Source organism: Cannabis sativa, chromosome 5 (assembly GCF_029168945.1).
Source record: "Cannabis sativa cultivar Pink pepper isolate KNU-18-1 chromosome 5, ASM2916894v1, whole genome shotgun sequence".
NCBI lineage: Eukaryota > Viridiplantae > Streptophyta > Magnoliopsida > Rosales > Cannabaceae > Cannabis > Cannabis sativa.
The window spans coordinates 69,738,116-69,762,113 of NC_083605.1; the positions used below are offsets into that span (position 1 = coordinate 69,738,116).

Here is a 23,998-nt window from a genome sequence, read left to right on the forward strand (position 1 = left end):
GGAGCTGAAAAAAAAAGGGTGGAGCCGATTGAATGGCTCCATAAGCTCCAACAAAGGAAAGTGGAGCTAAAGAAGGAAAGTGGAGCCTATTGAATGGCTCCATGAGCTCCAACAAAGGAAAGTGGAGCCTATTGAATGGCTCCTTGAGCTCCAACAAGAGAAAGTGGAGCCAATTGGCACAAGAGGAGACCCAATTGGTATTATTACTTTGTTTAAAAAAAGGGTATATATATGCATCAATAGGCGTGGAGATGGTCTTCTACACATCTACACTCATCAATTCCTACATATTCCAACCCATTCTATTTTTTTTTTTGTCTTTATCCTCTAAAGCCTAAATAACCACAAACACATTTTTCCCTCCATTTTAAATGTCTTTTGGATCAAAACTAGAAATTTCAAATGTTCATCATTATCATCATCATGTTCTTCATTTTTTCCAAAAAGTTCACTCAAATCATACCAAATGCATAAATCTCACTCATTTCTAAAATAAAGAGTGGATTAAGATAACCCATAGCCTACATTGCAAAGTTTCATTCATAGATTCCAAAAATTTCAAGCCAAATTTCACAACATTAGGAAAAATTAAATATGTAAAAAGAGCGTTTTGTGAAAAAGTTCAAAGAATACTATGATGTTCATATTTTCTATGAATTTTAACATGAAAAATAGAATTAAATAGTGAATAGATGAGAGAAACTTACTCAATAGTGATGCCCAAGCTTGCATCCCTTCCGATAATCTCTAGTTTCCACTTTGAGCATTCCTTTGAAATGGTTCTTGGAGCTATTTGAGAGGGTTTTTAGAAAAGCTCTTATTTTTGATATAGAGTGAAGAGTAGAATGGATGGGTTGTGAAGAGAGGAGAGGCCTATTTAAAGGCTATAAGGGTTAATTAATTTTTTTTATTATTATTATTAATCTCCATTATTTCACTTCTTTTGTTTGTGTCCAAAAATGCTTAAAAATATTGGTGGTCTTCTACATGTCTACACTCGGCAGTACCGATATATGCGAGTATGAAGTCCGAGCGCGCGGGGATTATTTTTTCTACAAGTCCATCATAACATTATAAAGTTATGATAAACTTGGGGGGCAAATGTTATCTCTTAAAAAATCCAAAATAATGGTGCATGAATTTTTACTCTAGATATGGAGGTCCAACAAGGTGGAGCTCATGGACCAAGGAGGAGCTCATGGGCCATGGAGGAGCTCGTGGACCAAGGAGGAGCTCATGGACCAAGGAGGAGCTCAAGGGCCAAAGAGGAGCTCATGGGCCATGGAGGAGCTTATGGACCAAGGAGGAGCTCAAGGGCCAAAGAGGAGCTCATTTGCCAAAGAGGAGCTTATAGGCCAAAGAGGAGCATTTTGGGCGCACTAAGCTCCCAACTCCGTCAGGTGCCAAGGTGCAACCGTCAGGTGCTAAGGTGTAAAGGGCTCCTCAGCTGTCAAATTATCTCAAGGACCTGATGGACACGAACCGACTCAATTAGCTCCCCTCAGGTACCCATGACCATCCGGGTCCACTAAATACGAGGGACGCGCGCTGTTAGAGCTACTCCGAAAATATAGTCAAAAAGTGATAAGTGAAGAGATATTTATTTTTTAAATAATTATCTTATTATTTTGTGTTTTGAACCTAACCGAACTATAGTTACAGGAGGGCATTCCTATGTTTAAGGGATTTTAAATCCTAGATGAATATCTATATAAGGGGGGGTGAAATCATTTGTAAAGGGACCCTGAAATTGATACTCACGAGATCATACTCTTGAGCTCCCTCTCTCAAATTCTAAAAACTCACTTGAGGAGTGAACTCTTGGAGAACATAACTTTGGAGAACTCACCTCAAGCATTGAGATCAATAACACTCCAAGTGGACTAGCCTATTACCGCTGAAAGGGGGTGAACCACTATAAAATTCTTGTGTTTGTTTATGGTGAATTTCTTTTTACAAACCGGTTTACTTTGATTGACTATTGCTTGTGTTCATCTTGCTTGTTTTACGATCTTCTTAGATCCGTTGACGAAAAACCGCGTCAATAGTTGAATATGAACAAATTTCAAAAATGGGGGAAAACCAAAAAGAAACCGAAAACAAACCTGCGATCGAAGAGGAGCACCATCCTAATCATTTTTTTGAGCAGGAGCATGAGAAATTTTTTCATGGACAGCAACCTTTGATTTCTTTTTAGGAGGAGCTCGCTCACATTTCGACAATTGAGGAGCAATATCGGAGTCATCGTTTTGAACAAACAGGACGTTTGCCCTTATTCCTATTAGCTACAGATTTCAATCCGATTTTAGAACTTTTCTTTGGCACAGGGGAAGGAGAAGAGTTCAGCTATGGAGGTTTTATTTTAAAAAAAAAAAACTGAAAAGAAATTGAAAATAATAAAAAAAAAACAGAAGATAAAAAGAGAGGAAAATGATGTAAGGTATGATTGATATATGTCATCAATGGAGGTTACAAGATATTTTAAAAAAAATGAAAAGAAATGAAAATCAAAGGAAAAAAAAAAGAGGGAAGTGATTGATGGTTGATCGAAGAGGGATGGGGGAAATGCACGTGTCATATGCATGGAGGGAGTGTGCATGTGGTATATATGTAATAAAATAAAGAGAAAAAGTAAAAATGTTGAGGTAACCGTGTGTAAGTATTTATGTAATAAAAATTCCATTTTGTATTTTTGGTGTAAAAATTTCTAAATTTAATATTTTATTTTTAGTGGCATAAATATTTAATATTTGTACAACTATAATTTCCTTCTAGTTTCACCACTTTAGATTCCATTTTAAATTTATTAAAATAACATTTGGAAGTAGTTAATACTACACATTTATATTTGTAGAAATTACACAAGACATGAAAAAATTATAAAAATTTACTTTTTTATGATATAAATAAATAATACTATGAGGTTTAGGATTTTTTTTATTTATTTTTTTTACATTTGTATGACTTTTTTTATTCCATATTTTTGTAAAAAATGTGGAAATCATATATTAGTAAAACAATAATAAGTTTCTCCAAAAAAGTGACTGACACCGGAAAGTCACTGGAAAAGTTGCCCGTGCTAGAAAAATCACTGAAAAAGTCACCAGGGGTAGATGTCTCAGGTATAAATAAAAATAGAATCAGCTCTATACAGAGGCGCAGCCAGGATTTTATTGCAAGGGGAGCCAAATTTAAACTTTAGTATCAAACAAAAATTTCATTGCGCATAATTATATATTATATTCAACATTAAAATTTTGAACACGATTTATTATGTCGAAAATCATTTACAATTAAAACAAAAATTACTCTAAATTATTTAAATTGAGAAATATTTTATTAACACACTTATAATCAAAATACACATTAAATTTTAAATTATTTTTTATAATATATATGTATAAAATAATTTTCATATTAAAATTTCTAACAAAGGAGACATGTTTAATTTTTAATGTTAAGATGAAAGTTAACAAATTAGTAAATAATTTTAAACCAAATGTATAAAAAACATAATTAACAATAATAAATGTTACTAAGTTATTGGTAAAAGAAAATAATAATTTAAGTTAGTAAAAGAAAAAAAAATCAATTAATAAATAAATATCTTATTTTATTTACTTTCTATACATATAAATTTAATTTGAAAAGTTAATCTCTTTTTTTAAAAAAAAATTATTTCACATTTTATTTTTATTAAAATACCATGTATTCTTTTTAATAAATTAAGTACTTAACTTACACTATAAATATATATATTATAATTCTCTAAATACTTAGCTATTACATTATATATATATATAAATGTATTAGTTGTATCTTTAAATTAGTAATAGAGTTTGTTCTATTATAATTTTGTTTTTATTTACATATGTATTATTGACCGAGGTTTTCGGCAACTAATAAAATATTATAAAGTTAGAGAGCTGTAAGAAAATTAGAGAAGGATTTTTACGTGGTTGGGACGTTAATGAGCCTTAGTCCACGAGTCTTCGTTAATTATGGATGTCTTTAATACAGAGAATGTATTTGGGGAGTGTTTCACCCTTATAAATACAGAGAATGTTCTTGGTGAGTATTTACTCTACTTGCTCATATGCAGCCCAAGATTCTCGATCCCATTTAATGAGCTTTGAGGGGGTATTTATAGTGTTTTTGGTGGGGTGATCCCCAGAATTATCCTTACAAGTGTATTTGTAAGTATCCATAAAGTTGGGCATTCCCAATGAATATACCATGGGTAGTGCATGGTCAAATCCCTAGGTGCTGTAGGGTTTTTATGTGGAATGTCCTTATTGTCTTTTGACTGATGTGACTCTTCACAGTGTAGCCGTCGCTAGACTTAAATGATCATTACTTTGTAGCTGCTGGTTGGAGGTTGTGCCGTCGGATTTTATTGCGTGTAGCAGTCCCAACACGCTTCCTCCCATGCGGCATTAAATGCGACTTAATAGCTCATGGGTAAAGTACCTTCCCCTGATCAAGTTCTCTTATAATAACAGCTATCAGGCAACAATCGGGATGGCTCCTTATGAACTTTTATATGGAAGAAAGTGTAAATCGCCCATTCACTGGGATGAAGTGGGTGAAAGGAAGTTCTTGGGTCCCGAAGCTGTTCAGAGAACAAGTGAGGCAGTTGACAAGATTAGAGCGCTAATGCTCGCGGCTCAGGATAGGCAGAAGAGTTATGCTGATCCAAAGCGTCGAGATATTAATTTTCAAGTCGGGGACATGGTATTTCTCCGAATATCTCCGATGAAAGGCATAAAACGCTTTGGGAAGAAAGGAAAGCTTAGCCCGAGGTTCATTGGACCTTTTGAAATCCTTGTGAGGATAGGGCAAGTAGCGTACAGGTTGGCTATGCCCCAATGTTTGTGTACCGTACATATTGTGTTCCATGTTTCAATGCTTCAGAAGTATGTCTCGAACTCGTCCCATGTTCTGAGTTATGAGGCATTGGAACTTCAGCCAGACTTATCATTTGAGGAACAACCAGTGCAGCTACTTGATAGAAGAGAGAAAGTCTTGAGAAGCAAGACTGTGGCACTGGTGAAAGTACTGTGGAAGAACAGTAAGATAGAAGAGGCAACCTGGGAACTCGAGACGGATATGCAGCAGAAATATCCAGAGTTGTTCAGGTAAATTTCGGGACGAAATTTCTATAAGGAGGGGGTAATTGTAATACCCGGAATTAAGAAAAAGGATTAGCAAAGCCCTAACTAGATAATTATGAGTAATTGATGGAATTATATTATTATATAGTTCAATATATGTGAAATTATATGAATTTTAATATGTTAAGACCCTGTTGGTGAGCCAGGGGCATTTTAGTAATTTTGACCCGAGAAGGGTAAAACGATGAAATTAATTTAATTACGTGCTTAATAGAACTATATTATTATATAGTATGCCTGTGTTGTCTTTTCAGGTGTGTTCTGACAGGTTGTCGCGGTATAGTCACAACCGGGTATTTCGAGCCGAACGGGGTTCGGGCCCGAAATGCAATATGAATTGAATTATTTGGCATTTTATTTGATAATATGAAATCTGAAATTATTTGGAAATAAATGAGTGTGAAATGACAAGATTACCCTTGTGAGGGTGTATGTGTGTATTTAAGCCCTAGGGGCAAAATGGTCATTTGACCATATTTGATTTACATGGAATTAAATGGATTTTTGAGGAAAAGAAAATGGAATTTTCTGGTGTTATCCCCTTACTCACCCGACCCCTCTCTCTCTCTCTCTCTCTCTCTCTCTCTCTCTCTCTCTCTCTCTCTCTCTCTCTCTCTCTCTCTCTCTCATTCAAACCCTCTTTGCATCCAATCTTGATTTTTTTAAAGGAAAAGGTTGATCTTGGCTTGCTTTTGAATTGGGAATTTGAGGTAACTTTCTTTGATTTAAGCTTTGAATCCTTGCTGAATTTTATGGTTGTAAAAGCATGGAAAAGTGGTTTTGATCTTGTAAATGCATGTTTGTGTTCTTGAGTGATTTGAGCATGTTATTGTACAATCTTTGTTTGTATGATGTTTGGAATGTTAATTAAGTTTGAGTTGGGATTGTGGAAGTGATTTTTTAGCTTGAGTCAATGTGTTGTTAAGGTTGTTGCTGCTGGAATTGTTGAATTGAGTGAGTTGAAGCTCAAGTTCATGAGCTTGAAGATTGCTTAGTCAAAACATGATTTTGTGATATATATATGCAATCTGGTTTTGGGGGTTTTATGTTGGAATTGATGCATGAAATATGTTATTTTGACCCCTTAATAATTGCTAGCAACCCTATTTGTTGATTTGAGAGTTTGGTTGTGAATTGGGGTGATTTGGATGAGTTTTGGGCATGAAAATCGTTGCTGGTTTCTGAGTTTTCTGGGTTTTGAACCCAGGTGCCGCGACATGGTATTTAGCATGCCGCGGCGCGCCCATTTCTTTCTGGGCAGACCCTTTTTGCAAACTTTAAATGGCCATAACTTTGTGATCCGGACTCCGATTTGGGAGTTCTATATACCGTTGGAAAGCTCTTTCCGAGCTCTATTTGAATATCTGAATTTTAAATGCCATGTGAATATTTTATGAAAATGAAATCAGGGGTTAACCCTATTTGTGAAATCCCGGATTGTGTGACTAGGATTACCGGCACCAGATCAGGAGCACCCGGGGATTTGGAATCTCTATCATTGCAGGACATCAGGTAAGACAGTGATTAGCACCTAGAGTATGCGCAGTGGCGCTTATATTGTGAATGATATGCATGAAAGTTTAGTAACCGGGATTAGGGTTATTACCCTAGTGATATATGTTGTATAAATACTATGCCATGTTGGATAAATGTATATATTGAGATTATGCATTATGCGCTTAAGGCATAATTAAGCTAGACTCGGTAAGTTGGTACCTTGAGTTAATTTTAATGCGGTCTAGGGTTATTACCCTAGAATATTAAGAATCCAGTGAAAGCATGAGTTAGGGTTAACATTCTTAGTAAATGTTATCTGAGTATATAGAAGTGTATTATATGAGTGATTACTTGTTTGTAAGTTAGGGTTATTACCCTAAGATTATATATGTTGTAGTAAATGTTGAATACACGCATGTATGTTATAAGTTATGTGAATGAGACATAACTGGGTTAGACCTGGTATATATCACCAGGATAAACCATTGAAAGAACGTAATGTATGGATTACGTATATATATATATATAAGAATAGGGTTATGCGAGCAAGGCATAACCAGGTTAGGCTCGGTAAGCAAAACCGAGGTAAACCCTACTAAGGCCTTATCGTATATAGACGTGTGAGAGCAACACGTAGGTCTACGCCACGTAGACATAAATAGCCATGTGAGCGTAACATGCAAGTCTACAGTAGATAGACCAATGGTGCAGTGGCACCATCAGTTATGTGTTATACATATTAAGATTAAGGGTTATGCGTTCAAGGCATAATCAAGTTGGACTCGGTAATCAGAACCGAGATGAACTATTCTAGGGCCTTATTGTAACTAGACGTGTGAGAGCAACACGTAGGTCTACGCCACGTAGATATAAAGAGATGTGTGAGCGCAACACATAGGTCTACGCCACGTTGACATAAATAGGCATGTGAGTGTGACATGCAGGTCTGTGACACACAGACATATATAAATGGCATCATTGTTTAAACAGTATGATGAGCATATTATTATTGTTATGTTATATACTGTCTTGCTGGGCTTGGCTCACAGGTGCTCTACTGTGCAGGAAAGGGTAAGACATTAGCTGATCAACCATGAGTTTCAGGAGCAGGGCGAGGAATGTACATGTTCATGCCACTTCAGACCAAGCGGGTTATGGGTCTAACAGTGTTGACTTTTGTATTCTATTTTGCCGCTTAGGTCGGCTAGAAAGAAAGGACTTGTAATAAGTTTGTAAATATTTTTGGGATCCCAACGGTTTTAAAGTTTAAAAGTATTACAAGTTTTATTTTCATTCCGATTAATTTAAAAGTTTAAATTCTGTGCTATTTTGATTAGTAATTCCGAATTAGGGGATTAGGATTCCATAAGCATTTTGGGTAGCGTGCCTAATTATTTAGGGCGTTACAAGTCCGGTTGAGAGAAGGAGCCAAGCGATCGCTGGGAAGTCCCTTCACATTGGGGACTCAGCGGAGAGAAGGGCTCCCAGGCCACAGCCTTCGGCTCAGGAGCCGAACACTGGTGCTCTTGGTGCCAACACTTCCAGCTCCGGTGGTAAGTCTCCTTTAGCAGTTCATTATGTCCCTTCTGTTGGCGAGTACGCCAGTCTTAGACCCGTAGGGTTCGACGAGCGTCTATATAGGTTTAGGATGCCCTCGACCCGGTGGGGAGACCATTTGAAGGAGTTTTATTTTTACAACTTAGGAGATTTCCTAGGTCGGTCCCGGATGGGTTCCGGTCCTCAAGAGCCCGTTCCCTTAGGCCTTTCAGCTTATATTACATCCAGCTGGTTCCGGCCTTCGGACAGCTACCTCGGAGATGATGCTGCCAGCATCAAAATTCGGAACTTTGCTAGGGCCGAATTAGAGAGTCAGCTACCTCCTATGGATGCCATTTTCGCCGAACTTGCCGGGGTTCACACTCCTGAGGCTCCTGTTCCCTTTACTTCTTCCCCGATGGCCCCCGCTTTAAAGATTTCTTCCAGTGCTCCTCCCGACACTATTGATTTAGTGGATGACGAGGAGGTGCTGCCGGGAGAAGGTCAAGAAAAGCAATGGGGCTTTTCTGAGGAAGTTGAAGAAGGTGCAGGAGGGCTCTGGGCTCTTCCTGAGGAAGCTGAAAAAAGTGAAGAAGAGCAAGAAATTGCTCAGATTCGCGAACGTAAAGGCAAAATGATTGCCCAGGAGGAGCCCAAGCGGCCTCGGAGAGCTGATACTCCGGCCCACGGTCTCGATGGTGGGGTCTCTCCCATGGAAGAACATACTGCCCCTCCCAATATTGTGCTGACTTCGGTTCCTAGAGATGAGGCGAGACAGGAGCTCCGGATAGCTAAACACAACTATGTCATGGACGAATACTCTCGGGGGTATGCTGAGGTGGAAGCCCTTAGGAGGGTTTTGCGGGTTGAGATGCAAAACACCATCAACAACCCGGAATACCAGAATCCGTGGGACCTAAATTTGGACCCCCTGTCGGACTGGTTTGGTCGCTTCCTTGGGCCCACCTTAGCTCCCTTTGCTGCGGAGATGACTGGCGAGTTTGCGTCTCAGCTTACCCGGTGTGCACCTAAGCGGTTCGCTGCTTGTGCATCCTTGAACTCCATCTACCAAGTCCAGGATCTCAGCCACTCCCTCACTGTGGTAAGTGTTTTGTATTTTGCTTTTCCCTTTATTGTTTTCTTTTTTGGAGATTCTTTCTTATACTTGCATTATTTTTTAGCTTGCTGCTGAGGTCGGTCGTCTCTCCAAGAACATAATCAACCATGGCTTCGTCCTGTCTGATTTTGGGTACATGGACGAAGTCAGGAAGATTCTTTAGGATCTTACTGTTGAGAGGCGGCTTTATCAAGAGGCTGCTGAGCGCCGGGAGGCCGCTGCCAAAGCTAATGAGGAAGAGGCTATGCGGAGGGAAGCCCAGGCGGAGGCGATGATCCGGGAGGAGGCCCTGCGGAGAGACAGGTTGGAGGCCAGGCACCAGGAGGAGCTGAGGGCAGAAGGCGAGGCCACTGCAAAGGCCAGGCGGGAGCTTCGGGAGGCCAGGGAAGCCTTGGATGAGATGGCTGCCAAGGTGAGGTCCTTAGAGGAAACTCACCAGGCAAACTTAGAATCCAGGGTTAGTCTGGCCGCGGAGCTGAAGGAGCTCAGGGACTTCAAGGAACAAGCCTTAAAGAAGGCAAAAAGAGCTGAGCTTCTTTCTCCCGTTTCTTCCAGCCGGTGCACCAAGCGTTTTGATGATGGCGTCTTCATGGCTTGGTCTACCAACGACCAGAACATCAAGCTTACCTTCTACCCCAAACCTGAGGAGATGATCGCCAAATTCCGGGAGAAGAAGAAAAAGCTTGATGCCATGGTGGAGGCACGCATTGAACCTCGTCTCCCTCCACGCATCGATTAGGCCGTTCCAAGACTAACCCAGTACAACCAGGATTTCACCCACTTCTTTTTTTTTTCTTTATATATATTTGTTTATATACAGCTATTTTAAGACAATATTTATATAGCTGTTTTTATTTAAAGGGGAGACAATTTCTAAGGCCTGTCCCCAGGCCATTTGTATATATTTTGACCTGCCCTTTAGGGCTAGGATATTTATACGTGATCTTTTTCGATGCACATATTTCTCTTTTTGGACCTGTCCTTTGGATCAGGATGTTTATACTTATGCTTTTTTATTTTTGTGCATACTCTTTTTGACCTGCCCTTTGGATCAGGATATTTTACTTAGTTTGTTTTCTGTCTGTCCGTGCGGTATACCCTAGTACCCCCCTGAGTGGCATAGAAACTTTGTTTTTAAGGCACTCAGTTTTATTCAACATGTGGAGGATGTATACATTTAGACGGTACAAACTCTTTAAACAAAGTCTAAGTTACATTCTTGGCTATTGGTAATATTTTCTGAGGTGATCGGCATTCCAGGCCCTTGGCACAACGGTTCCATCCATTCTTTTTAGTTTGTAAGTGCCTGAGCCGATTTCGTCCTCGATTTCATATGGTCCTTCCCAATTTGGCCCAAGTACCCCCACTCCGGGTTCTTGGGTGGCTGGGAAGACTCTTCTTAAGACCATATCCCCAATAGCAAATTTTCTATTTTTAACTTTAGAGTTAAAATACTTGGTCACCTTCTTTTGATAAGCTGCCATCCGTATTTGAGACTCGTCCCGGAGTTCTTCAACTTGATCCAAGGCTTCTTGAAGCAAAGCCTGATTCGTGGCTGGATCGTAAGTCGTTCTCCTGTGGGACGGGAATAACGTTTCTACCGGTACCATCGCTTGACAACCGTACGCCATTGAAAAAGGCGAGTGACCGGTCGTGGTTCTGGGGGTCGTCCGGTAGGCCCATAACACTCTTGGCAACTCTTCAGGCCAGTTGTTTTTGCAGGCCAGCAGCTTTTTCTTCAAGGTGACCTTTAGGATTTTGTTGACTGCTTCCGCTTGACCGTTTGTTTGAGGTCTGGCCACCGCGGAGAAGCTTTTCACTACTCCGTGTTGGTTGCAGAAGTCAGTAAATTCCTCGCAATCGAATTGCTTTCCATTGTCAGAGACTATTTTGTGAGGCAATCCATATCGACACACTATGCTTTTGATAACAAAGTCTAGTGCTTTTTTAGCAGTTACGGTCTTCATGGGCTCAGCCTCCGTCCATTTGGTGAAGTAGTCTACTGCTACTATTGCATACTTTACTCCTCCTTTTCCTGTTGGCAGGGACCCAATAAGATTTATTCCCCATACCGCAAAGGGCCAGGGACTAGTCATCAGGGTGATTTCATTTGGAGGAGCTCTCGGTATGTTCGCGAACCTTTGACACGAATCACACTTTTGGACGTTGTCTATACAATCTTTTTTCATTGTTGGCCAGAAGTACCCCTGTCTCAATATTTTCTTTGAGAGACTGGGTCCTTCCGTATGATCTCCACAGAACCCTTCGTGGACCTCTAGCATGATTTGTCGAGCTTCAGGGTCCGATACACACCTTAAATAAGGCATGCTGAGTCCTCTTCGGTAGAGAATTTGATCCATCATTACATAACGATGAGCCTGATACTGAATCTTTCGAGACAGTGCCCTTTCTTGGGGCAACTCACCTTTTGTTGTGTATTTTATGATGGGGACCATCCAGCTGGGTTCTTGCCCAACCGTTATTGTGGTCTCTTTTATTTTGATGCTTGGCTCTGCCAAGCGTTCCACTGGTACTACCCCCAACTCTTCGATTTCGCTATTTGAGGCTAACTTAGCCAGACAGTCCGCGTGAGCATTCTTTTCCCGGGGGATTCTTTCTATTTTGTAGTCCGTGAACTCGTGGAGTAGCTCCCGGACTATTGTTACGTACGCGGCCATTCGCTCGCCGCGTGTTTGGTATTCTCCTGATATCTGGTTTACGACCAGTTGGGAATCACTATAGACTTCCACTCTTTTGGCTCCTACAGCTTTTGCTAATTTCAGCCCTGCTCTTAGGGCTTCATATTCGGCCTCATTGTTTGAAGCTGTGAAGTTGAACCGTAGGGCCGCCTGGAGCCGCAGTCCGGTTGGTGATATCATCGCCACTCCGGCTCCGGAACCATTTTCATTGGAGGCTCCCTCCACAAATACTCTCCATGTGGGGATTGGCGGTACCGGCATATTCGCGGTTGCCTCGGCTTCGTTGCATTCAGTAATGAAGTCCGCCAAGGCTTGGCCTTTTATAGAAATTCGGGGCATGTAGTGTAAGTCAAATTGACTTAGCTCCATTGCCTACTTGAGGAGCCTTCCGGACGCTTCAGGTTTTTGGAGGACCTGACGGAGCGGGTGGTTGGTCAGTATCTTGACCGGATGTGCTTGGAAGTATGGCCTCAATTTCCTTGATGCCATCAAGAGGCAAAAAACCGGCTTTTCAATGATTGGGTACCTCGCTTCGGCTCCTATCATGCGCTTACTGACATAGTACACAGGATGCTGAGTTTTCTCTTCTTCCCGGACTAGGGCAGCGCTGACCGCGTGTTCGGAGACAGCCAAATATAGAAATAGGTCTTCTCCGAGAACGGGTTTTGATAGGATAGGAGGCTTGGCCATGTGCTCTTTTAGTTTTTTGAATGCCTCCTCGCACTCGTCCGACCATTCAAACTTTTGACACTTCTTCAATATGTTGAAGAAGGGTATGCACTTGTCCGTGGACCGTGAGATGAAGCGGCTTAGGGCAGCTACCTTTCCGGTCAGGCTCTGCATATCTTTATGCTTTCTGGGGGATGGCATGCTCAGGAGAGCCTGGATTTTTTCCGGATTTGCCTCAATCCCCCTTTGACTGACGATGAAGCCCAGAAACTTTCCTGACTTGACCCCAAAGGTGCATTTCTTTGGGTTGAGCTTCATGCCGTATCTCCGGACCACTTCGAAGCATTCCTCTAAGTCGCTTGCATGGCTGTTGCATGCTTTGGACTTGACGAGCATGTCATCTACATAAACCTCCATATTTCGTCCCAGGAGGCCTTTGAACATCCGGTTGACCATTCTCTGGTAGGTTGCTCCGGCGTTTTTCAGTCCGAAGGGCATGACTAGGTAACAATATACCCCCTTATCGGTCTTGAAGCTAGTACACTCCTAGTCTGCCCTATGCATCTTTATTTGATTGTACCCAGCATAGGCGTCCATGAAGGATAGTAGTTTGAATCCAGAAGTGGCGTCTACCATCTGGTCGAACCTGGGCAGCGGGAAGCAGTCCTTTGGATAAGCTTTGTTTAGATCAGTGAAATCTATACAAACTCGCCAAGTTCCATTCGGCTTGGGCACGAGGACCGGATTGGCTAACCACTCCGGATAGTATACGTCGCGGATCATGTCGCTAGCCAAAAGTTTTTCCACCTCTTTCTCCAAAGCCTCGGCTTTCACCGAGTCGAGCGGACGTCGTTTTTGCTGGACGGGGGCATGTCCGGATTGACGTTGAGTACGTGGGTGATGACATGAGGGCTTATGCCAGTCATGTCTTCTTGGCGCCATGCAAAGATGTCGATGGCGCCCTTCAGTGTTTTTATTATTTTCTCTTTTTCCTCCGGATCTAGGTTCTTCCCCAGCCGGAGTACTTTGGTGGAGTCGAGGTCGCACACTGATAATTCCTCGACCTCCTCCATCAGTTCCCCAATTCTTTCGGACCCCACACGGGGGTCTAATTCATCTTTTTCGGCCACTTCTGGCTCAACTTATTCCCGGACCATTAGTACGGGCAGGTGGGTTGCGACATTATAACATTGTCTTGCTTCCCCCTGGTTTCCCCTCACCGTCCCGATCCCGGCTTCCTGGGTAGGGAACTTCAGGCACAGGTGCTGAATCGATGTGACTTCGCCAAAATCTACCAAGGCCGGTCGGCCGAGGATCGCGTTGTAAGCGGTCGGACAGTCCACCACCACGAAAGTGCAGTATTTGAATGTGCTCTGGGGGCTGTCCGGGCACAAGGTGACTGGGAGCCTTACTTTTCCCATTGGGATAAGTGTCGTCCCATTAAACCCTGTGAGTTGGGACCCACTGGGCGAGAGGTCTCGGTCCGTCAAGCCTATTGCGGTGAAGGCCTCCTTGAAGAGTAGGTTCACGGAACTCCCATTGTCAATTAAGACTCTGGCCACCACTTTATTTGCGATGGGGGTCTTTATGACCAATGGGTCATGATGAGGGAAGCACACTGTTTTGGCGTCTTCTTCCGTGAACGTGATGGGTTGGTCCATCAGCCGGGGCCTTTGAGCTGGGAGTTGAGTAACCTCCAAAACCTCATTGTGTTTCATGGCCCCTGCGTATCGTTTGAGCTCCTTGCGAGTGGTTCCTCCGATATGGGGACCTCCGGAGATCATGGCTACCCTCCCGTTAGGTTTGGGCGGCAGACCGGGGATGTGCTGGGCGTCGCCCGCGGGAGCAGTTGGAGCTAACGCTCCTACTGTGCTCCCCGGTATTCCCTGAGGCACACCCACAGTCGCCTGGCCCGGATTAAGGTGAGGCAACCTATTTTTGATCCACTCATAGAGGTGGCCCAACCGGATTAGGTTTTCAATCTCGTCCTTGAGATTCTTGCATTCATTGGTGCTATGACCAATGTCGTTGTGGTACTCGCATCTTTTGCTCGGATCTCTCCGGGAGCTATCCTTGTACAACGGTTGTGGTCTCCGGTAGTGTGTATTTTTCCTAGTAGCAAAGTACACACGCTCTTGGGAGTCTGACAACTCCGTGTATTGAGTGTATTGGGGAGTGTACCCCCTTTTTTGGCGCTTCTCCCCCGTCCGGGTGCTGCCCTTGGAGGACCTTTTACTCCTCGAGCCCTGGGAAGGGCCTGCCAGGCTAGCAGCCGGATCAGAGTGCGAAGGAGTTTGTCCATTCATTCCGGACGGGTTGCCGAAATGGGATGATGTTGGTGCCAAGGCCTGGCCCTGACTATATCCGGGGGTAGTAGAGAATTGTATGCCACTTGTTTGTGGAGTTGTGGTCGGGGCAGTACCCGAGGGCGATACTCTGGGCATGTACCCTGCTATCCCGGTGGGATAGTATCCTCCATAAGCCACTATTTGGGCTTCTTCGAGGTTGATATATTTTTGGACTCTTTTTTGGAAATCCTGAAGGCTAGCAGCTCCATTTTGCTGTAGTTCATTCCAGAAAGGAGTCCCCGTACGGATGCCTGCTTGGAGAAGCGCAAGCTGCTATCCGTCGTCAACTTTCTTGGTTTTCGAGGCTTCCTCTCGAAACCTCTTTATATAATTCTTCAAGGTCTCGGTGGGCAGTTGCTTGATATTAGTCAAGGCACTGACCTCTAGGTTGACTTTTCTTGCGGCGACAAACTGTCTCCGGAAGTTGGTCTATAGCTTGTTCCAACAGCCCACGGATCCTGGTTCCAACTTCTTGAACCATTCCTCCGCGGACCCACTTAGAGTAAGTGGGAAGCACAGACATTTGGCGTCATTGCTGACTCTCATGACCGTCATGACACGGTTGAACCGTGATAAGTGGTCGCTAGGATCGGAGTTCCGGGTATAAGCTGCTATTTCGGGCATCTTGAAGTTCTTAGGGAGTTCCGCCTCCAGGATGTGCTTAGCACATGGTTCCCGGTCCTCGCTGTCTGAGTCGGAGTCGTCCCTTTTCTGTCTTCGGGAGACTCGGGCAATGTCTTTTTGAAGTATGGCGAGTTCCGCCATAATTCCTTCATTTAACGTACCCGTGGAGACCGCGGGTCCGTATCTTTTTTGGTCAAGGTGATTCCGGAGATCACCTTGGTTCCCATTGATTTGATTTCTCAGATCAACGAGAGGACACCTCTGTCCTCTTCTTCCTCTACCCCCGGGCTTTTGGTGCATGGAAACGCTTTTTCGGTCCTCTCGATCCTGAGGGCCAAAGCTCCCTTTTTGGGGCTTGCCCCTCTGCGGACCTTTCCCTTTAGGGAAATCTGAGCGGACCTTTCGCGGATCTTGCGCCTTTTTCTTTCGCCCTGGGGTAGAGGTAGGGTTTTTTGTTTGGTTCCCTTCAGCAGGGTACCTTATAGGGCTAGGCTCCCTAGACTTCTGCTGTTGGGAACTAGGCGAGGACGTCTCTGGTTCCTTGCCCAATCCAGCAGTCATTGCCTTGGGGTGCACGTGAATGCCAGCCGCCTCCATGGCTTTTTGCATGGCCAGCATCACTTCTTGCATTTTCTGGTTTTGTGCTTTCTGAGCTTCGATCTCGGCTTCGTGATCGATAGATTTTTGTCTGAGAAGCACCAACTCCGAGTAACTAGCTTTGTCGTAGGCATACTCATCGAGGTTTCCCTCGTAGTCATCATCTCGAATTCCTTCTTCTTCCTCGGAACCCTCAGCTGCTCTTGAGGCTACATCTTCCTCATTTGGGTCTTGAGCATCTTCTAGAGGGCGAGACTGACGAGTACTTCTAGTCTCCACCATGTTTGTGAAGTCAAGTGTTCGTTTACAGTAGCTTTCTTCAGCTCTCAATGAAAGCACCAAAATGTTGACCGAGATTTTCGGTAACTAATAAAATATTATAAAGTTAGAGAGCTGTAAGAAAATTAGAGAAGGATTTTTACGTGGTTGGGGCGTTAATGAGCCTTAGTCCACGAGTCTTTGTTATTTATGGATGTCTTTAATACAGAGAATGTATTTGGGGAGTGTTTCACCCTTATAAATACAGAGAATGTTCTTGGTGAGTATTTACTCTACTTGCTCATATGCAGCCCAAGATTCTCGATCCCATTTAATGAGCTTTGAGGGGGTATTTATAGTGTTTTTGGTGGGGTGATCCTCAGAATTATCCTTACAAGTGTATCTGTAAGTATCCATAAAGTTGGGCATTCCCAATGAATATACCATGGGTAGTGCATGGTCAAATCCCTAGGTGCTGTAGGGTTTTTATGTGGAATGTCCTTATTGTCTTTTGACTGATGTGACTCTTCACAGTGTAGCCGTCGCTAGACTTAAATGATCATTACTTTGTAGCTGGTGGTTGGAAGTTGTGCCGTTGGACTTTATTGCGTGTAGCAGTCCCAACACGCTTCCTACCATGCGGCATTAAATGCGACTTGATTGCTCAGGAGAAACCTGACACGTCACGGAGATGCCTTAACGTTACTTCGAGCTTCCGGGAGCATATGGGGTTCCATATGCCTTCTCCGGGAGCTATGTCCTGGAAGTTACCTTTCAGCATAAAGACTTAGCAAATATTTTGGATTGTACATTGTTTGATCCACGTGTCCTTGTTCGGTTGGTCCACGTATATTGGGAAAAATCAGGGGCAACATGTATATATATGGAGATACATAAATGTTGGGGGGCCATAGCCACCCTTGCCGTGGGTGTGGCTCCGCCCCTAGTTTTATAACATAATGAATAAAAACAAATAACATAAAATAACTCAAATCGGTTATAATTGAAATATAACCAGTTCTGTTTTCGTATTAACAAGAGTACAATATATAAAAAAAAATCGTATTTTCTGTAAATAAAATCAAATAAATCGTCAAAATATTTAAAAATTTGTGAAGTTGTATTTTTTTTTTTTTTTGTATTTATGAAATAATCCCTTTAATAAATAATGTCACCTCATATTATATGAGTATATTATATGAGTATGGTATTGACTAAGTTCAAAGTGGCTAATAGCAATTATCCTATTTTTATATAAATTCTTTACAACAGTGTGTTTCTCAATGCATTCATAAATTCTTCCCAACATTATGCCTTTGTTAATTTAAGAGCATTCCTATTAGACACCCGTGGTACTTAACACTTTCTCGATATGTCATGTTGTGATTGGCTAGCGATACTTCCTAAAAGGTATTATATTAAATTATGTGGGATCCAATACTTAGTTAGACCAATAACAATACTGACACGTAGAAGAGTGTTAGACACCACTAGTGTCTTTTAGCATTTCTATTAATTTAAAGATATTATGCAATCTTCAAAATAATATTTTAAAAAATCCCACACATTCCAATTTTGGAAGGTTAATTAGCAGAGAAATTAACAATAGATCATGTACAGTTAGAACTTATACGTACACACAAAACAACCAAATTTATTTCCAATGCTACAATTAAACCAATATCAGAATAATTAATGAAATAATTCAATGCCATTGTACGTGTTAAAAAAGAGATCCTTTATGCAATTAGTAACTCTGAATAAGAATAACCCAACATAGGATGTGGAGATAACGGCCAAAGAGCCCCCTTCCCTTCCGTCCAATCTGACGGCGTCAACGGCATGTCGTTTATGTAACTGATTGTCTCATCATCAAACTCCGTTAACTTCTCCTTCTTCACTTCCTCTACCGCATTGCGTTCAGCTGCTTCTTCCTCTTCACGACGTCGTTTCATATGGACAACGGCACTACTGCATTTATAGTTACCGGCTTCTAACGGAAAGTTGAGTATGGCTTTTGAGCCACGAAGCCTAAAAGCGGCTCGGTCGTAAGCTTTAGCAGCATCAATGGCTGTGTCGTAAGTTCCGAGCCAAACCCGAGAGCCTTTCCGGTTCGGGTCTCGGATCTCCGCCGCGTACTTTCCCCACGGCCGTCTCCGAACCCCTCTGTAGTGAGTCTGGTCTTCCTCGCTAGCTTTCTCCTCTTCAGATTCTCTCGGGTTCGGATCTCCGAATTGAATCCACTGCGTTGTTTTCGAAGGGAGAGAAATCGAAAGCGATGGTTTCCGGCTCCATTGAGAGCTCCCGCTGCCGAGTATTTGGGGTTTGGATTCGAATTCAAATTCGAAGGAACTAATATTATTATTACCCAATTGAGTTGTGAAATTGAACAGCGGAGGCGGAGGTGGTGGTTTGGCTTCTTCGAAATCGTTCGTGTTAGCGTTGGGTAAGACTTGGATTTGTTCATGATCAGAACTGAATAAGTCGAAGAAATTATCTGTGGATTCTTTCAAGTAAGTTGAAATTTCAATGTTGGAATTATGAGAGGAGTTTGAATCAACAGAAATTACAGGCCATTTGTTTTGTTGGTTGATGTTTGTAATAGGAGAGAGATCACCAAGAAGAATTTGTTCTATGTATTGGAGTTGAGAAGCATGGTTATTCATGGCTGCCATGTGGATCCGTACGAACCAAGAGGAGAGAGAAACAGCTTTATTTGTTTTAATAATGAAATTAAATTTGGAGAGACAGAGAGAATGTTTAATGAGAGTTTTGGAGAGTGGAAAATGAGAGTGGAAGAGACCCTTTATTTATAGTTGGAGAATTAATTCGTACGTGCTTTGCTTGATCTTAATTATTTATTATTACTAACGTCGTTGTTGACTGTGTACTACTTACGTTTTTAAATTAGATCAGATTGTCTCATTATTTAGTTACACAAAATATTAAAATAATTTATGTTATTGTAAACAACTCATGCAATTGCAGTATTTTTTGTTTATTTGATCTTTTTTTTTTTTTTTTTAAAAAAAAAAGGAACAAAATAGTATAATCTCGTTGGCCACCATCATAATTACCAGAAGAAACAAAGAAGTATTCCAAAAGTTGTCGGAGGAGGGAAAGATTTCTAAGTAGGTTGACTTTGACTCAACTTGAATAACCTTTGAATGGTGATAATTCCTAATCTATACCCAGTTCAGTACGGGACTAAGTACTAATTACCACATCAGTTAATTAATTAATTCTATCGTTAATTTGTTTGTCATTCAATATAAATTCATCTTTTTTATCATTTGCAGCAAATTCATTATATAATTTAAAAATCTGAGAAGTGAAAAGTAATCAATGGTGTTTACAGAAATTCTTATTGTCAAGGAATATCAACAGTCCAACCAGTTAGTTAATTCAGTTAGTCTTAATTCTGTTAGTAACTGTTCCTAATCTGTTAGGATCATAACTAACTCTTATCTTTGCTTGATTCTGTTATGTGTTCTGTTATGAGTGTTGTATATAAACCATGTACTGTACTCTCTTCATTCAATAAGACAGAATACACTTCTTCATTTCTCTCTGTGTTTCAATTGCTTTTACTTCTTGATTGTATCTTCACATGGTATCAGAGCAAGCTCTCGTTCATCAATGGAGATTCCCGTTTCTTCCAATGGCGCAGCAACAAGATTGAATAATGCTCAGCCACAAAATAATCAGCAAGTACCATTACCAAAATCCTACCCTGTTTCGTTTAATCACTCTCTGTCTATCAAGCTTGACGAACATAACTTTCTACCATGGAAGCACCAGGTTCTAGCATCGATCAAAGGCAGCAAACTACAGAAATTTCTTGAAGCTGATCATGCTCCTCCACAGTTCCTGACACCAGCAGATCAAAGAATCAATAAAGTAAATCCAGAGTATTACACGGCCCTAAATGCTGCAAACATAAGTCTTTACAAGACTCAACTGAGAAACACGAAGATGACAGGGTCGCTGAACGATTATCTGCTCAAGATCAAAGGTTTGGTGGATCGCCTTGCTACGATCGGTCATCGACAAACTACTCAAGATCACATTGAAGCTATATTCAATGGATTACCAACTGAGTATGATGTATTTGTTACATCAGTTACAACAAGAAAAGATCTCTATAGTGTGGCAGAAATTGAAGCATTATTGATGGCTCAATCGGTTCGAATTGAGAAAAATGCCAAGAATCTTGACATTTCTAAAGCTGAAGCCAATCTCTCTCAAGCTCGAAACAATGGCTATGGCACTTATGGGCGTTCTAACTTTCCTGCTCCTACAGTTCCACCTGGGTTCAACGGCTACAACTCTAGTTTTAATAAAAATTTTCCTAATTTCAGCAACCAAGGACACCAATACCAGTATTCTATGGCACGTGGTGGTCCCCCTCCTCATCGTGGTGGTTCTACACCTAACACTACATCTAGCCGTGGTCCCCCCTTCCATCGTGGACAACAAAACAGTAATGGGCAAAAAGTGCAGTGTCAGCTGTGTCACAAATTGGGGCATACTGTCAAACAGTGTTTCTACCGATTTGACAAGTCATTTACAGGTCCAGAATCATTCACCAATTTTCCTCCTGTTGCTAATGTTGCAGAAATGCAAGCCATGCTTGCAGGACCTGAATTGGTAAGTGATGAAAATTGGTACCCCGATACTGGTGCTACTCACCATTTAACACCTGAAATGGCTAATCTTCACACCAGCTGTCCCTACACTGGAAATGAGCAAGTCTATGTAGGTAATGGAGCAGGACTGGGCATTGAACATATAGGTAATTCCTCTATCTTATCTCCTTTCTCATTACAACAATTACATCTTCAAAATCTGCTGCATGTTCCTACAATAACCAAAAATCTTCTAAGTGTTTCTCAGTTTGCTAAAGATAACCAAGTTTTCTTTGAGTTTCACCCCTCCTATTGTTGTGTTAAGGACATAGCAACCAAGAAGATCTTGTTGGCTGGGAACCTTGACCAAGGCTTGTACAAGTTTCAACCTATATCTCTCAACATCTCACCAAGCCCTTCACTACAGACTAGTCACACTCAATCTCTCAATTCTCAGTGTCACAGCCATACTACAAGTAGCAATAATTCATCTTTTTCTTTGTGGCACAGCAGGCTTGGCCACCCTGCTGCTAGAGTTGTAACATTGGCTCTATCCAAATGTAATATCCCTTTTTCTAATAAAAATGTCAATGAAGTTTGTCAAGCTTGTTGCCTTGGAAAAACACATAAGCTACCTTTTCCTACATCCACTACACAATACAAAGCTCCTTTAGAATTGATACACTCTGACTTATGGGGTCCTGCCCCTATCAATTCATCAAGTGGATATAGATACTATATTAGCTTTGTTGATGCTCACACTAGGTATAATTGGATCTATTTGCTAAGGACTAAAGATGAGGCCCTCCCTACATTCACTAAATTCAAGGCACAGATAGAATTACAACTTGGAACCAAAATAAAAACACTACAATCTGACTGGGGGGGTGAATTTAGATCCTTCACAACACTTCTTGAAAATTCTGGGATTGTGCACAAGCTTGCTTGTCCACATACTCATGAACAGAATGGAGTTGTTGAAAGGAAACACAGGCACATAGTTGAAACAGGTCTCACCTTACTTGCACAAGCCTCTCTACCCTTGAAATATTGGGATGAAGCCTTTAGGACAGCCACCTATCTCATTAATAGGATGCCTACACCTGTCCTACAAAATCTCTCTCCCATTGAAGCATTATTTCATACACCACCTAATTACTCTATGCTCAAAATTTTTGGTTGTTTGTGTTATCCTAATCTTAGGCCTTACAATAAAAACAAACTACAATATAGATCTACACCTTGTGTATTTCTAGGGTATAGTATGTCTCATAAAGGCTACAAGTGTTTGTCTAAAGACAAAAGACTATACATCTCGAGAGATGTTGTCTTTGATGAGAGTCAATTTCCTTATGCTCACACTGCTGCTATGCAAACAAAGCATACTCTCAGCACCTTACTGTCACAACAGGTTTACCACCTGTTCATTGTGTGCCTTCATCTCCCACTCCTACATCTCCATCTGTGCCTCACACCTTATCTACTCCCTCAAATTCTGTCCAACAGCAACCTAATTCTCCAATTATACCTACTGTTAGTGTTCAACTGTGCAACCAGACTGATGCTGCAGTACCAACAGTTCCCAGTCACACCAGTAGCAATACTGCTGCACCAGTACCCACAACTTCCTGTCCTCAGCCTACATCTCTCCTAACTATTTCTACTCACCCAATGACCACCAGATTAAAAGCTGGTATTCGAAAACCAAAAGCTCTTTTGGCTGTTTGTGAACCAAAAACAGTCAAACAAGCCCTTCAAGAACCACATTGGAACAATGCCATGAGTACTGAAGTTGTTGCCCTCAAAAAGAACAAAACATGGATTGTTGTACCTAGACCAGCAGACAAAGTCCCTATTGGTTGCAAATGGGTGTTTAGAATTAAATTAAATGCAGATGGGAGTCTTGAAAGGTTTAAAGCCAGACTTGTAGCTAAAGGTTATCATCAACAAGCAGGCTTTGATTTTCAAGAAACATTTAGCCCTGTGGTAAAGGCAGTCACTATTCGAGTTGTTCTTACTATTGCTATTACAAAAGGGTGGAAAGTAAGACAACTTGATATCAATAATGCATTTCTCAATGGTGATCTTCAAGAAGAAATCTACATGGAACAACCACCTGGCTTTGTTGACCCTGAGTTTCCAGATCATGTTTGTAAACTTCAAAAGGCAATTTATGGTCTCAAACAAGCTCCTAGAGCTTGGTTTGAAAAGTTATCCTCTGTTCTGTTGCACTATGGTTTTCAGTCATCCAAAGCTGATCATTCTCTCTTCATCAAGGTAACTAACTCGTGTTCTCTCTATGTGTTAGTCTATGTTGATGATATCTTAATCATGGGCAGTGATGACATCATGGTTAATCATCTGGTTGCTGATCTGAGTTCTACCTTTGCCTTAAAAGATCTTGGGTTTGTCAACTATTTTCTGGGCATTCAAGTTGTTCCTACAGCAGAGGGTATTCTCCTCTCTCAAACAAAATACTTGCAAGAGATTCTTTGCAAAGCTGATATGCAAAATGTCAACACACAAAATACTCCAATGAATAGTGGCTTGAAGCTCTCCAACTATGGTAGTGAACCAGTCAAGGATGCCACTCTCTATCGATCCATTGTTGGAGCCCTTCAATATGCAACTGTGACAAGGCCTGAAATTGCATACTCTGTCAACAAAGTATGTCAATTTATGCATCAGCCTCTTTTATCACATTGGATGGCAGTCAAGAGGATTCTCAGGTATCTTGCAGGTACTCTTGATTATGGCCTTCTCATCAAGCCAGCTCCTGATTTTTCCATTGAAGCCTTTTGTGATGCTGATTGGGCTTCGGATCCCGATGATCGGAGGTCCACAACAGGGT

At 41.6% G+C, this 23,998-nt stretch overlaps 1 protein-coding gene across 1 annotated transcript; it reads right to left on the minus strand.

The window, feature by feature from the left end:
* Positions 1-17,669: 17,669 nt before the first annotated feature.
* Positions 17,670-19,371, minus strand: LOC115718007 (ethylene-responsive transcription factor 5-like). The gene has a single exon (XM_030646975.2). The coding sequence runs from the start codon at positions 19,192-19,194 to the stop codon at positions 18,259-18,261; it is 936 nt and encodes a 311-aa protein (XP_030502835.2). The 5' UTR covers positions 19,195-19,371; the 3' UTR covers positions 17,670-18,258.
* Positions 19,372-23,998: the final 4,627 nt, after the last annotated feature.